The sequence below is a fragment of the Thalia democratica genome, chromosome 7 (genome assembly GCF_965202585.1).
Source record: "Thalia democratica chromosome 7, ktThaDemo2.hap1.1, whole genome shotgun sequence".
NCBI lineage: Eukaryota > Metazoa > Chordata > Thaliacea > Salpida > Salpidae > Thalia > Thalia democratica.
The window spans coordinates 43,405,169-43,418,309 of NC_139171.1; the positions used below are offsets into that span (position 1 = coordinate 43,405,169).

At 26.9% G+C, this 13,141-nt stretch overlaps 1 protein-coding gene across 1 annotated transcript in view; it reads left to right on the forward strand.

Annotated features, from left to right (window-relative positions):
- LOC145840600 (NPC intracellular cholesterol transporter 1-like) overlaps nucleotides 1–9,403 on the forward strand; it is a 50,577-nt gene extending 41,174 nt beyond the window's left edge. Inside the window, exons 24-26 of the mRNA XM_082947906.1 lie at nucleotides 3,175–3,288; nucleotides 3,516–3,678; nucleotides 7,498–9,403. Of these exons, the coding sequence (XP_082804032.1) occupies nucleotides 3,175–3,288; nucleotides 3,516–3,678; nucleotides 7,498–7,583 (363 nt within the window). The 3' untranslated portion in view covers nucleotides 7,584–9,403. The remainder of the gene's footprint in view (nucleotides 1–3,174; nucleotides 3,289–3,515; nucleotides 3,679–7,497) is intronic.
- Nucleotides 9,404–13,141: the final 3,738 nt, after the last annotated feature.

Sequence of the window (13,141 nt, forward strand, 5' to 3'; positions counted from 1 at the left end):
CAATTTCTATTTTATATCAATAAGATAGAATTGTATTAAACTCGAAATAACTCACACTTTTAGATCAGATTTTAATATACTACCTTCATCTATATAGTTAATTTTTTAACATAAATGAAAAATCTTAAGTATTAAAATTTAAATAAATCTAAAAAGCTTTTTCTTTGTCTTAATTTATATATTTTTAGCTTTGTTATATTATAAAACTATAAAAATAAATCTTTACAAATGAATAAAATCTGAAACATAAACAATTTTAAAACAAAAATTTCATACCACTGAAACTGCAGTCTTGAGTAATAGTAATATCTGGTGTTGGTCTGCTATTTTTCAATTTTTGAGCCTTTCAACTTCAGATCATTTTCTTAAGTACTATTATAGGAAGGTTTTTGAACGTGTTTATATACCGTTTCTCGACACTGAAGTAAAACAAGTATCAAACCAACTACACACAAATGTGTACAGAAAACCAACAGACACAGGTCTAATTATGCAATATACTAGTATTTGTCCTAAATCTTGGAAACTCGGTTTAATAAACTTTAATAAACAGAGCGATTAATATATGCTCAAATTTTACCGCTTTTGAAGATGAACTTACAAAAATTAAAAACTTATTACTCAAGAATCAGTATCCAATAAACCTTATAGAGTCGAAAATCAACAAATTTCTTGAAGCTCACAAAATCGACAATTCAACATTTAAACAAAATGAAAATATTAACACAAAAAATGAAAAGAAAACAGAAACCGAAAACTACGCTTATTTCACAACAGTTTACGTTGGAAGCTGTTCAATAAGATTCCAAAAACGAATAGCATCCATATTTCAAAAACACAACATTAGTATTTAACCAGCCTACACCAGCAAAAAGGTTTCTGACTACTTCAGCAACAAAAGTAAATGCTCGGAAGTATTTGACGCAAATGTTATTTTTAAATATACCTGCTCTGCAGATCAGAGCATCTCTTACATTGGAGAAACATCACGGCAAATATTCCGACGAATTACAGACCACTGCGGAACAGATAAAAACAGCGCAATATTTGAACATCTTTTTAATTGCACCTCCTGTCAAAACTCTGACATTGTTCAAAATTTTAAAGTTTTAATACGATGTAAGAAAAGCAAACTTTACTGCCTGGAATCAATATTGATTGAAGAAGAGCGACCTAACTTAAATACGCAAGTAGCATTAAATGGTAAAACAAAATTATTAACAATCTATTAATAAACATGCCTTTAGTTTTAATTACTGAATCTCTAATTTTTGTATTAATTTTAATTTATTCATACGTCATAATTTAAAGTTATTTTTTAAGCTATTCACTCAACGAAAATTTTTTCAAATTTCATTTAAAATTTATCACTTGACAAAGAAATCTTGTATGATTTTGAAAAGCTTTGTGTAATAAAATATAAAAAACAAAATGAACCTATTGATATTAAGTTGCAAATGGTATATAAAGATCATTTTCTAATCTGACATTTTTTAGATTTGTAACGTTCCATACAATACTACTTTTGGTACTTTTCATATTTGTTTTAGTAACAATCTAAAAGTTTATCAAGCAAATTTTCACTAATTTTTTAAATATTATTATATACATTTTGTATAAAAAAATCAATGAAGTTTGAGGATATCAAGATTTCCTTGCCACTCTTTGAATCAAAACAACACATAATTCAACTAAATTAACTAGATATCGTTCATAATCTATAAAAAAACTTTTCTAAAAGCTTTTAGAAACATTAAAACTGTCCTGAGTTTTTTATAAAAAAACAAAGCCAGCCTAAGTTATCCTAAGTCAACCTGAGTTAAAAAAAATATTCTGAGTTATCCTGAGCTGTACTAAATCATATTAAAGTTTTCAAAAACTTCATAAAATCCTGAGTTATCCTGAGTGTGAGGAAAAAGTTTACTAAAAGTTTCTGATACAAAACGAAATAATTAAGAGATAAATTTTTAAAGGTCAATTTTTTCTAAGTTTTTAAAAATTTACCAAATATATAACTTTTCCTTTATCTTAAAATCAGTTTATCTAAAATCTTAAAACGATAGCATTTTTTAAATGTTACAAAAAGTTTGCAGAAAAACAGGTTTTTTTAAATACAATTTTTAAATGTAATTTGAAATAAAATAAATTTGAAATAAATCAGTTTTGTCTTTTCGATTAAATTTTTTTTGAAAAAGGTCTGTTTCTACAAGTTGCTTAAAATTTATTCACAATCTGACTAAACAAATTATAAAATAATTTGCTTCAAAAATTGATAAATTTTTCAATTCTATGGTTGATAGAATAACAACATTTGATTTGTTTATTATCTAAGTAAAAAAGAAACTACTTTTGCTAAAAATTTTAAGTTTGCTGAAATGTAAATAAAACTTTTTGTAAAGTAAGATTAACACTGTAATCACAGTATGAACTGTTTATTTATTAGTTGTTTTATTTTATTTATAATTGTTTAACTTATTTAAATTTTTTTGCTTTTTATTATTTATTTTATTAAAATATGATATTAATATTATTTGTTATTAATTTATTTTTACTTTATTAGTAGTTATTTATTGCTATTTTTGTTGCAATTTGTTTATTCTTGAATCATTATCACCAAGGATAGGTTTAGCTTGATGGTTTGTTTACAAAATGTTAGCTTTTTTCCTTGTATAAAAATCAATCATAACTGTTATACTACTGCGGTGCACTACGATAGTTGTGCGCTTTTTGAGTCTAAATTTTTATGAATTTAAAAAATTTTTGTTATGGAGTTTTTCATCAAAGCCAGTACACAATGATCTCTACGCACCGGAACCCGGCTATGCATGTTTGGTATTCGAAAAAGTCGTTTAACTATTCGAATACTACATAAAAATAGTTGAAAAAAAAATTAAGCAGTGAAATTAGATAATTAAATGATAAAAATAAAACTTTTTTTTTTTCTTTTTTTTTTTGGTGAAACGCATGCGCCAGTGTCCCTCCCCACGCTACGCCCCTGGTATCCACTAATTATACAAAAACACAATCAAAATTTACTAAATGAAGATAGAGTTTGTTTCCTAAAACAACTTACTCAGTATAGTATAAATAGACATTAGTTTTTGTAGTTATACGCAGTATAGTTTTACATTATTTGACTTTATAAGTAAGTTTGAAAACGTTTACTCTTTTCAGACAGTAGGAATTTCGGTGGAGTTCTGCGCACATATTGTTAGTGGTTTTATTTCTTCTAGTAGCAACACCAGAATACAACGTGCTAAAGATGCTCTCGCCCAACAAGGATCTTCGGTTTGGTTTTCATAAAATTTTAATATTTATGTTTAAACAACTAACATAATTATTTTAAAGTAATTTTTTTTGTGGCGTAGTAGGGAATTAGTTAATTTAAGCTTTTAGTATATTTGAAATTGGTTTTATTCTGTTTAACAATTTTTGCTTTTTAAAATATAAATTTAAGTTTTATTAATGATAGAAAGTTAAAATCAAAACATTTAGTTTTACTTGAACATCTACAGGTAATGAGTGGTATCACGTTGACGAAATTCGTTGGAATATTAATTTTGGGTTTGAGCAAATCACAAATATTTACGGTTTTCTACTTTCGAATGTATCTAAGTGTAGTTTTGCTTGGTGCTGCACATGGTCTCATATTTTTACCTGTAGTACTATCTTTTTTTGGTTTGTTTTAGTTAATTTTATCTTAAACAGATTTTATTTTATTTTTTCTAAATTTCTATGTTCAGCTTTTTGAAAATATAAATTAAGTTTAAAGCTTAAATGAGTTGATTTTTAAAAAAGCTTAAAGTTGTGAAAAGTTAGTTTATCGATAAATAAAACCTGGATTTAATTCCTTTGATATCATAAAATATTTATGCTTAACTATAAAAATCGAAACAGGTAAACAGTATTGGCTCTCGTATAATTTTTATGTCTAAATTCAACCATCACTAATTTATTGAGTTATTTAAAAAGAAACGCTATAAGATCTGCTAGTTTTACCAATAATAACACAACTTTAGCAACTAAAACTTAAAAAAGTACATAAGTTTAAGTATATATACTGCACGTTTAAGTGTTTAATGGTTTTAAATTTTGAATCCACTTTAATTTCTTGTCAGACTCCTTCTATACACTAACCTTTTAAATGTGTGATACAAAAAACAGTATACTGCACTATATGACCATCAACAACAGTACATGTGACATTCTGAGATCTAGTTTTGTCCTTATTAGGATTCATCAGGCTCCATTGTAAAATTTACCATTATACGATAAAAAGGGTTACAAAATATTTAAAGTTTATCTCAAAAGTAACTCGACATTCAAAAAAGAAAACTTTAGGGGTTAAACTATAAAATTGTGATGGGAAAAATATGATACTTATTAAAAAAGTAAATAAGAATAAAAAAATAGCCATATTTAATTAATTTTTAAATTTTTCTTTAGGTATATATATATATATATATATAAATTTTATTTAATTATATAAAAACTATAATTTAAACAGCTGTTTCACACATTGAAATGTAAAATTTCATGTGATCGTCAGTAAGTTACAGTTTATTATAATAGTAAACAGAAATTTCGATTTTAGAATTTTTTATAATAATTATGACGTAGTAATGGTACAGTTTATTGTACGATTAGTTGAATTTGAAATATGCTGTGAATGTTATTCTATGCTTTTTAGGAAAGTTTAAAAAGGTTATTTTGGAAAAATGTTTTAAGCTATTAGAAAAAATTTTTAGGCTGTTGGGAAAAATGTTATAAAATGCTACAAAATACTCGTGTCTGCCGCTTCGATTTTATTTTGTTTTAATATTTAGTTGGTTTTGATTTTGTTAAAAAAGTATTTTTGATAATGGATGCAAATGTTTTGTCTTTCGCTTTTCTTGTTTAGTGTTACGTTCTTATCTGATTTTTCGATTTCTATTTTTTCTAAGTTACAAAGTTTGCAGCCGAATTTAGCATTGAATTTTAATTTTGTCCTGTTTAATATTTCCCATTTAATTTTGTAGTGTGTATTGTTATCTTTTAAGTTCCATATGTAATTCGCTAGTTATGTTGTCTTTTGTTAATATTGTTGAATGATGATTTGTGGTTTCTGTATCTTTGTTTAAAGGTATTTCCTGTCGACCCTATATACTGCTTTGTTGTTTTATTTGATGTTACTGTTGCTTTATAAATTATATTTGACACTAGGCATTCGTTATTTAAAGGGCAAGGTTCTTTACGGCAATTACAAAGTTTATCTTTTATGGTGCTTTTATCGTCTATATTGCTTTTGTTTAATATTTTGTTGTTGTGAGCTATTATTTTACTTCTGAATTTATTTGTGCAACTGTAAGATATTTTGATTGTGTTTCGGTTGAATATTTTATGTAATGGGTGGTTTTCGTCAAATGATGTAGTAATCAGGTTTAAGAATTGTTTGCCTATTTTGGAACTTATATTTAGACTGAATGGTGGGTTGAAATATATTTTGTAGCATTTTATGACATTTTTCCCAACAGCCTAAAAAATTTTTCTAATAGCTTAAAACATTTTTCCAAAATAACCTTTTTAAACTTTCCTAAAAAGCATAGAATAACATCTCAGTCTACCGAAACTTGTGGTCTGATGATCGAATTGGCATGATCAACCCTTTTGTTAAATTTGAGCTTGTCTCACGGCAAACGAAAGTCCGGACTTGTTCTGCAGACTTTCGCCGATTTTGTTGATTGTACTAAAACGAGCGTACCAGATGTCTTGCCTAGTGGACAATGTTTTAAACGTTGCACGGCAAAGACAATGCTGACGTCACTAATCATTGCCAGCAAATGGTTGCTTCATGCGAAAGCATGATAAACCGTTTGTAGATTGACGACTACAAGTTTTTCGGTTGTGACTGACTGATGAGTCCTAATAAGGACGAAACCGGTCCCAGTCTACCGAAACTTGTGGTCTGATGATCGAATTGGCATGATCAACCCTTTTGTTAAATTTGAGCTTGTCTCACGGCAAACGAAAGTCCGGACTTGTTCTGCAGACTTTCGCCGATTTTGTTGATTGAGAATAACATTCACAGCATATTTTAAATTCAACTAATCGTACAATAAACTGTACCATTACTACGTCATAATTATTATAAAAAATTCTAAAATCGAAATTTCTGTTCACTATTATAATAAACTGTAACTTACTGACGATCACATGAAATTTTACATTTCAATGTGTGAAACAGCTGTTTAAATTATAGTTTTTATATAATTAAATAAATATTAAGCTCCAATTTGATTTGTCGAGCACTATCGATCAGAACTTTGTATAAAACCTTTAATATATATATATACATATATAAAATAAGGTTAATATTCAAACTTTAACACCTTCTACTGAGCCCACTTTACGGGCTTTTAAATAATTTATTGAAATGACTATTTTAAAAATACTGGAACATATGTTTAAATATTGCTTATGCTCCACTCAATTCAGATTTCGGTATGCTAACCAAAAAAATCCTTTAAAGGTGGTATGCGAAAATGAGACTGAGCTTTCGAAGTATGTTTGCGGCCTTAAGCGCAAAAACGTTGACTTTAAATTAACTTGGGAGGTGATAAAAAGAGCACAGCCAATAGTAGATGGTAACAACCCTGTTTGTAGGCTGTGCTTAAAAGAATCAACAGCCGTTATGTATGCGTTAAAAAGGGAAGGTTGTTTAAATAAGAGGAGTGAATTCATATCGTCTTATCGACATATGAAAAAGCTCCTCTTAAAATACAACAAATTTTGAAGTATTTTATAGTCAATTAACTGTTGTATTCGTTAATTTTAGTTGTTTGATTAGGTAGATGGTAGATCGATTTTTGTACTGAATATTTGTAATGTACAATGTTCAATTCTTACGTTATATTGTTTTTTTGTAAACTTTTGCATCTTTGTTTACCAAAGTGCTTTTTATTTAAATTTAAACTGGCTGAAGATTAAAGACAATATTTTTCGTCGTTATGAAACATATGTTCCATTATTTTTAAAATCGTCATTTCAATAAATTATATATATATATACTTATTTATTTATCGTGAAGAAATTTTAATTAAAATAAAAGTTATTGTAAGAGATATTTCACAATTACTTGAAATTGAAAAGTCGGAAATTAAAAAGTCAGATATTAAGTCGTCATGCAGCCAATAAATTCTTGAGGATTTTATTTTTGCTTTTCTAACTTCTAGAAAAAGATCTGTGCACAATATTTTTTTTTATTTTTTATTAGCTACCTAATTATTAACATAGCTGAAAATTTATTTGGTGATACTTCTTTGACATCTAGTATAAGCATGAAAAAAGTTTTTAGTCTTTAATTAACAAACTTTTACTGTAAATGTAAAGTTAGTAATTAAATTAAAAGTAAATGCTACTTTCAAATTTATTATAGATTGAACTGTTGTTTGTTTCAACAGTTTTGATGAAAATTCTAAGCTAACAAGTACTAAAACTGATTATAAATAATTATAACAGGACCTCAGAGAAGAAGCAAATATAACTTAGAAATTACTTATCACTCACTAAATGATGATATGGAACAAAACTCGCCAGTATCTTAAACCAAATTCTAAAAACTTTTTTGTCATATTACAATTAAATTTTTATATAAGTCTATATTGCCGTAATCATGTCAAATATTTTATTAGAACAAATAATAACATTTGAGATTATTAAATTTACATGCCTACGGCTTATCGCAGGGTTGCCACAAAACCTGAAATTTCGAAGAAAAATAACCGAAAAATCTGAAAATTTTTACATGCTAAGTAGTAATATTTCGATTTGACACAAAAATCTATCATATGGATAAAAAAAATTTGTCATCATCAAAAAAAAATTATTATAAAAACATTTAAAGTAGTAGCTTCATAGTATCTTTTCAATATTGCTATACTAGTTAACTAACTAGTCACTAACTAATGGTTAATGTTTTATTTTTGTTCAAAATAGATTACATAAAAACTAAATTAATGTTCTTTGCAATACAAATTAAATAGTTTAAATAACCTCATTTACATTGTGACGTAACTATTAGTTGTAACGAATGTATTTTTCACTAATTAACAACAATAAAATTTGAATTAGTTATCTTTCCCATTAACGTGAGTTGTTTTTTTATATTATGTTTTGTTGTGTAATTTAGCTTACTCTACTTATTTTAGACTTAATAATCACAAATATTATATAGTTTTATAACAGTCGGATTTAATATTAAGTATTTCACCTATTAATTACTATTATCTGTAGAAAATATCTTATTTTAATGAAAACATGTATACACCTACTTTATTCTATGCTTCTATTCTCTCATTACAGTAATTATTTTTTTACAGAACTCAGTTGAAGTGTGTTGATTCGTTGACACACAGAAACATATGTTGGTAGAATAAAGGAAGATTACTGTATAATTTGTTTTTATACTAGTTAACACAATTTTTTACCTTAAACTTAATTTAATTTAAAAATAGATCCAAAAACGTGTACTTTTAAAAACATGGAGAAAATTTTGAAAACCTAATGAAAATTTCCCGAAAACCAGTGGCAACCCTGTAATATTCGCTGTTTTTTTGTTATGAACTGTTTTGTTTCAATATTGAATTACTACAAAAATATTTTATAATTTGTTTAGTCTAAGCTATCTTAATAATCCTAAAATATAACAAATTTATGTAAAATTTAAAAATAATTAAACCTACATTGATAACCACGGACTTTACAAACCAAGTGTACATATGGGACACAATCCACCGCGTTCAAATCCACCCAGTCAAATTGGAGAACCGCTTACCGATCGAGGGTAAAGAATATGGGTAACAGTGAATGTAAAAAACAAATAAATAAATGCTAAGAATATATATAATAAATTAATTAAAAAAAAAATCAGGTGGATTTTGAACACGGGGATTTTGATAGTATACCATACATATATATAAATAATAAGGTTTTAGTAACTAAATCAGTTTTTTTCTTTGTTTACTGAGTCTATTTAAAAATGTTTTTAAATAAGTTTCTTCAAAATGCAAAGTTTTTAAACAGTAAAACAAATATTCAACATAACTAATCTCCAGCTATTTGAATTATAAATTAACATTCTAAAGCATATAGTAAAAAACCGTTCTCCACAAAACTATGAAAAAAATCGTAATGTTTTTTTTTTACTTTTATTTAATTTCTTTACAACTTTTCTTCCTGGCTCAGTAAACGAGGTAAGTATTTACTTAATAATTACTTTGTTCTAACTACATATACGTATACTTTAAAAATTTGACTAACATCTGTAACTATTAAATAGTATCAAAACTTTATTTTTGTAAAATATGTTTTAAAAGTGCATTACTATTTTCACTGTTTATCTTTATTAATAAAACATTGCAAACTTTTTTTTTTTGTATAAAATATAGTTTTGATAACTAGCAAGAATAAAACTAATGAAAATTAACCAGAATATTTTTTAGAAAATTTATAAATTGGGTAGGTGTCAAATTTGCACGAGGGGACTAAATTGCACGAAAACAATTTTGCACGGGTTAATTTTTTTATTTTTGTTTAAATTTATCTTACATAATTTTAGTTTTTTTTTTTACTATCACTTTTACCCTCGGTCGGTAGCTTTTTTTTTCTTTTAAAATAATTTATTTTTTTCATTCATTTTTATGATTTTTTTTTCAACAATAATTTTTATAATTTTTTTCAATCACTGTTACCCCTTACCCTCGGTTAGTAACTTTTTTTTCTTTGCTTTTTATTTATTTATCTTTTTTTGTTACTCTTGGGGAAAAATGAACCTTAGTGCAAAATAGTCTTCGTGCAATTTTGTCCCCTCTTGCAAATTTGTCTTCGTTCAAAATTGACCCTTCGTGCAATTTCAACCCGTTCCCGTTTAAATTAACTAGTATGAAGTTTTATTATTCTTTAACACTTTTATATAAATCCAGCAGTATAAGGAACGGTTAAGATATGCACGAAATCAATTTTTTGTATTAATTTTAAGAATTCAGTTTTAAAAGCTGTTTATTTAAACATACTTGATTAAGATTCTCCTTATTATGCTAGAACTCACAAAATTTAAGTTGTTATGTTTTTTTCACAAGTTATCTTCGTTTATTTAAAAGTATTAATGTGAAAAAACTAATTAGCTGTAATTTTTTTGTATTGGAAGAAGGTACAAAAAATCGCAGTAGTTTTTATATTTAGATATTAGTTATATCTTATAACTAAAAATATAGTGATAGCCTCCAACTTCACGAGATCAAATACACTATTGCAATGATACTTTCTAGTACAATCTTTATTATTTATTAGAAATTCTGCATCTGAAAATTTTTTTGGTTGCCGTTGTCTTAATTTCAGCTTCTTTTTCAATGAATTTCAACACTCAAGCTGATAAATGTTCTTTTATCCTGGTTTTTAAATGCTTTGAAGTCTGACCTACATAGCTCTTTTCGCAGGAGCAATTAAACTTGTACACTATACTACTTTTGTCTGGTATTGGGTCCTTCAACTGCACTTTATATAGAGATTTTAAGAGAAATATGACTCTTGAATTAACTTGTTTGTAAGATGTTTTTGTTAAATCTCTTACTTTTTTCTCAAATACACGTGGTAATTCTCTAATATATGGTAGTATTAAAACTGCTGGGAACTTCTTTGGTTCGTATATCTTAGGTTATTGTGATGTGATTTTATAACCCTCTTGATCATATCTGGTGGGTATCCATTTTTATCGAAATATCTTTTATTCATCCACTTTTGAATGAAGTAATTCATTAGAATAAATTTGTAGGCTCTATGGTAAAGTGTCTTTATTAGGTTTACTTTTCGTTTCTTATTACAAAAAGATTTGTAGTGTAAGTACTGCCCAGTGAAAGTTGTTTTTCTATAGACATGAGTGGTATAGTGTACAAGTTAATTTTCTCCTGCGAAAAGAGTTATATCGGTCAGACATCGAGGCATTTAAAAACCAGGATAAAAGAACATTTACCTGTTTGTGTGTTGAAAAAGAACTTAAAATTAAAACAGCGGCAACCAAAAACGCAACAAAAAGATCTTATGTTGCAGAACATCTAATAAATAATAGAGATTGTGCTAGAAAACATGACATATCTAGACTTAAAATAATCCATCATTGCAATAGTGTATATGATCTCGTGAAGTTGGAGGCAATCTATATATTTTTAGAGAAACCAGAATTAAGCAAACAAAAGGAATTTGATTACAAAGTGTCTTCATCTTATAACTATGCAAATTAATTCGAAACATTATAGAATTTTTTCGAGTATTTATCTTTGTTTTAAATTTAGATAGATTCATTATAAAAAATTAAATCTAATTGTTTTATCTTTCTTTTAACTTTTTTGTAAACAGTAAGTATACTTTATGACTAAATGTTTCATACAATTTCTGTTCAATTCTGAATAAAAAAAATTAACATGTAGATAAAGATCAGTCTTGTTGTTAAAAATTATGATAATTTACTAACAGTTTGATAAACAAATTGATAGTTTAATAATTTTTATATTTAGAGTTTTTGTACAACAAAAGTATATTGATAATAGTAGTGATTGGATTTACATTAGGTCGACGGGAAGACTTTTTAAAGAAAGTTTTACGAGTCACAATGTACTTTCAATCCTGTTAGCGTTAAATTTAAATATCAGCACTATATATTTGGATTTTGTCTAGTAATATTTCAACAGATACACTTAATAATAAATGTTCGCTTCTTAAAAAAAATACAAATGACTTCTAATTAAATCAAATCATAAATGCTATAACAATTTTAAGTTATTTCAAGTCTGTTTAAACTATAATTTTTTGCACATTCACGTTTTTAAACTAAATGTACTGAAATGGACATACACTGATATGTTTACTTTTCCAACTGTTTTACTAAAGTTTTCTATATTCTTAAGTAAATATATAATAAACAATGAACTTCAGCGCACCATCAACAACAACAGCATCTGAGGCAATCCTACGACCGGTTTCGTCCTAATTAGTCCTCTTCAGGCAGGAATGAGTCCTTATTAGGACGAAATCGGTCGTAGGATTATCTCGGATATTGTTGTTGTTGATCGTGCGGTGAAGTTCATTGTTTGTTATCGCTGGCATAAACATCTTAACTTTGTTGATGATGGCCGAAATAAATACTGGCTATATTCTTTAGTAAATTTTCCTTGATTCTCTCACTGAATAGTCCAGATGTTTTTCCGATATTTTTATTTATTACTTTTTTAAAGCTACTAAGCACATATAGATTTTTTGTCCGTTAAAAGAGCAGTGTTGAGCAGATGTTTCCCAGAAACAGAGCGAGGGTGAGCGACGCGGCCTTGACCATCAAAGTAGAAACATTATAAACATTTGGCTTTTGTTTTTATTTTTAGAAAGAAAAATTTACTTGAGGTATAAGCTTTTTTTTTAAACTCAGGATAGTTTAAACAGCTCAAGACGTTTTTGGTCACTCAAGGCAATTTTTTATTCTATAACTGGCAACCCTGCAGTTCAAACTTACCTTAAATATTTGAATAAAGACTGCAGGACCAGAAAAATGTCATGTCACTTTTAGATTAACATTTATTAACAAGAATTAAACATTTGACGAAATAATATTAATATTAATTTTGTTACTCAGCGAAACCCAGAGTTATTTTCACGTCTAGACCACTATAAAGACCCGGTGGTAAAAATCCGATATGCGAACTTAGTAAGGTATTATAAGTATAAATCCTTTTTTAAAGCAATTTATGCCGGAATAACATCTGGACTATTAGTACGAGAACTAAGGAACATCTACCAACGAGTGTAGAAAACTTATTAAAAACAGCTGGAAAAGAAAATAAACCTACCAAAAGTATTGAATGCTTCGAAACGATCATTTATGTCAGAGCATCTATTAAACAACTTGAACGTGCAAATAATTATAGTTTAAAAACTGTCTTAACGAAATCAAAAATTGTTATAGCACTTTTGATCTGAATAAAATAGGAGCCACTTGTATTTTATCAAGAGTAGCTAAACTTTGTTAAAAGCAAAACTTTGACTACAGTTTTTCTCTGTTTTTGTAATTGGGTTTATAAACTGTAATGTCTAAATTTTTGTACTGTAATTAAAATTTAAC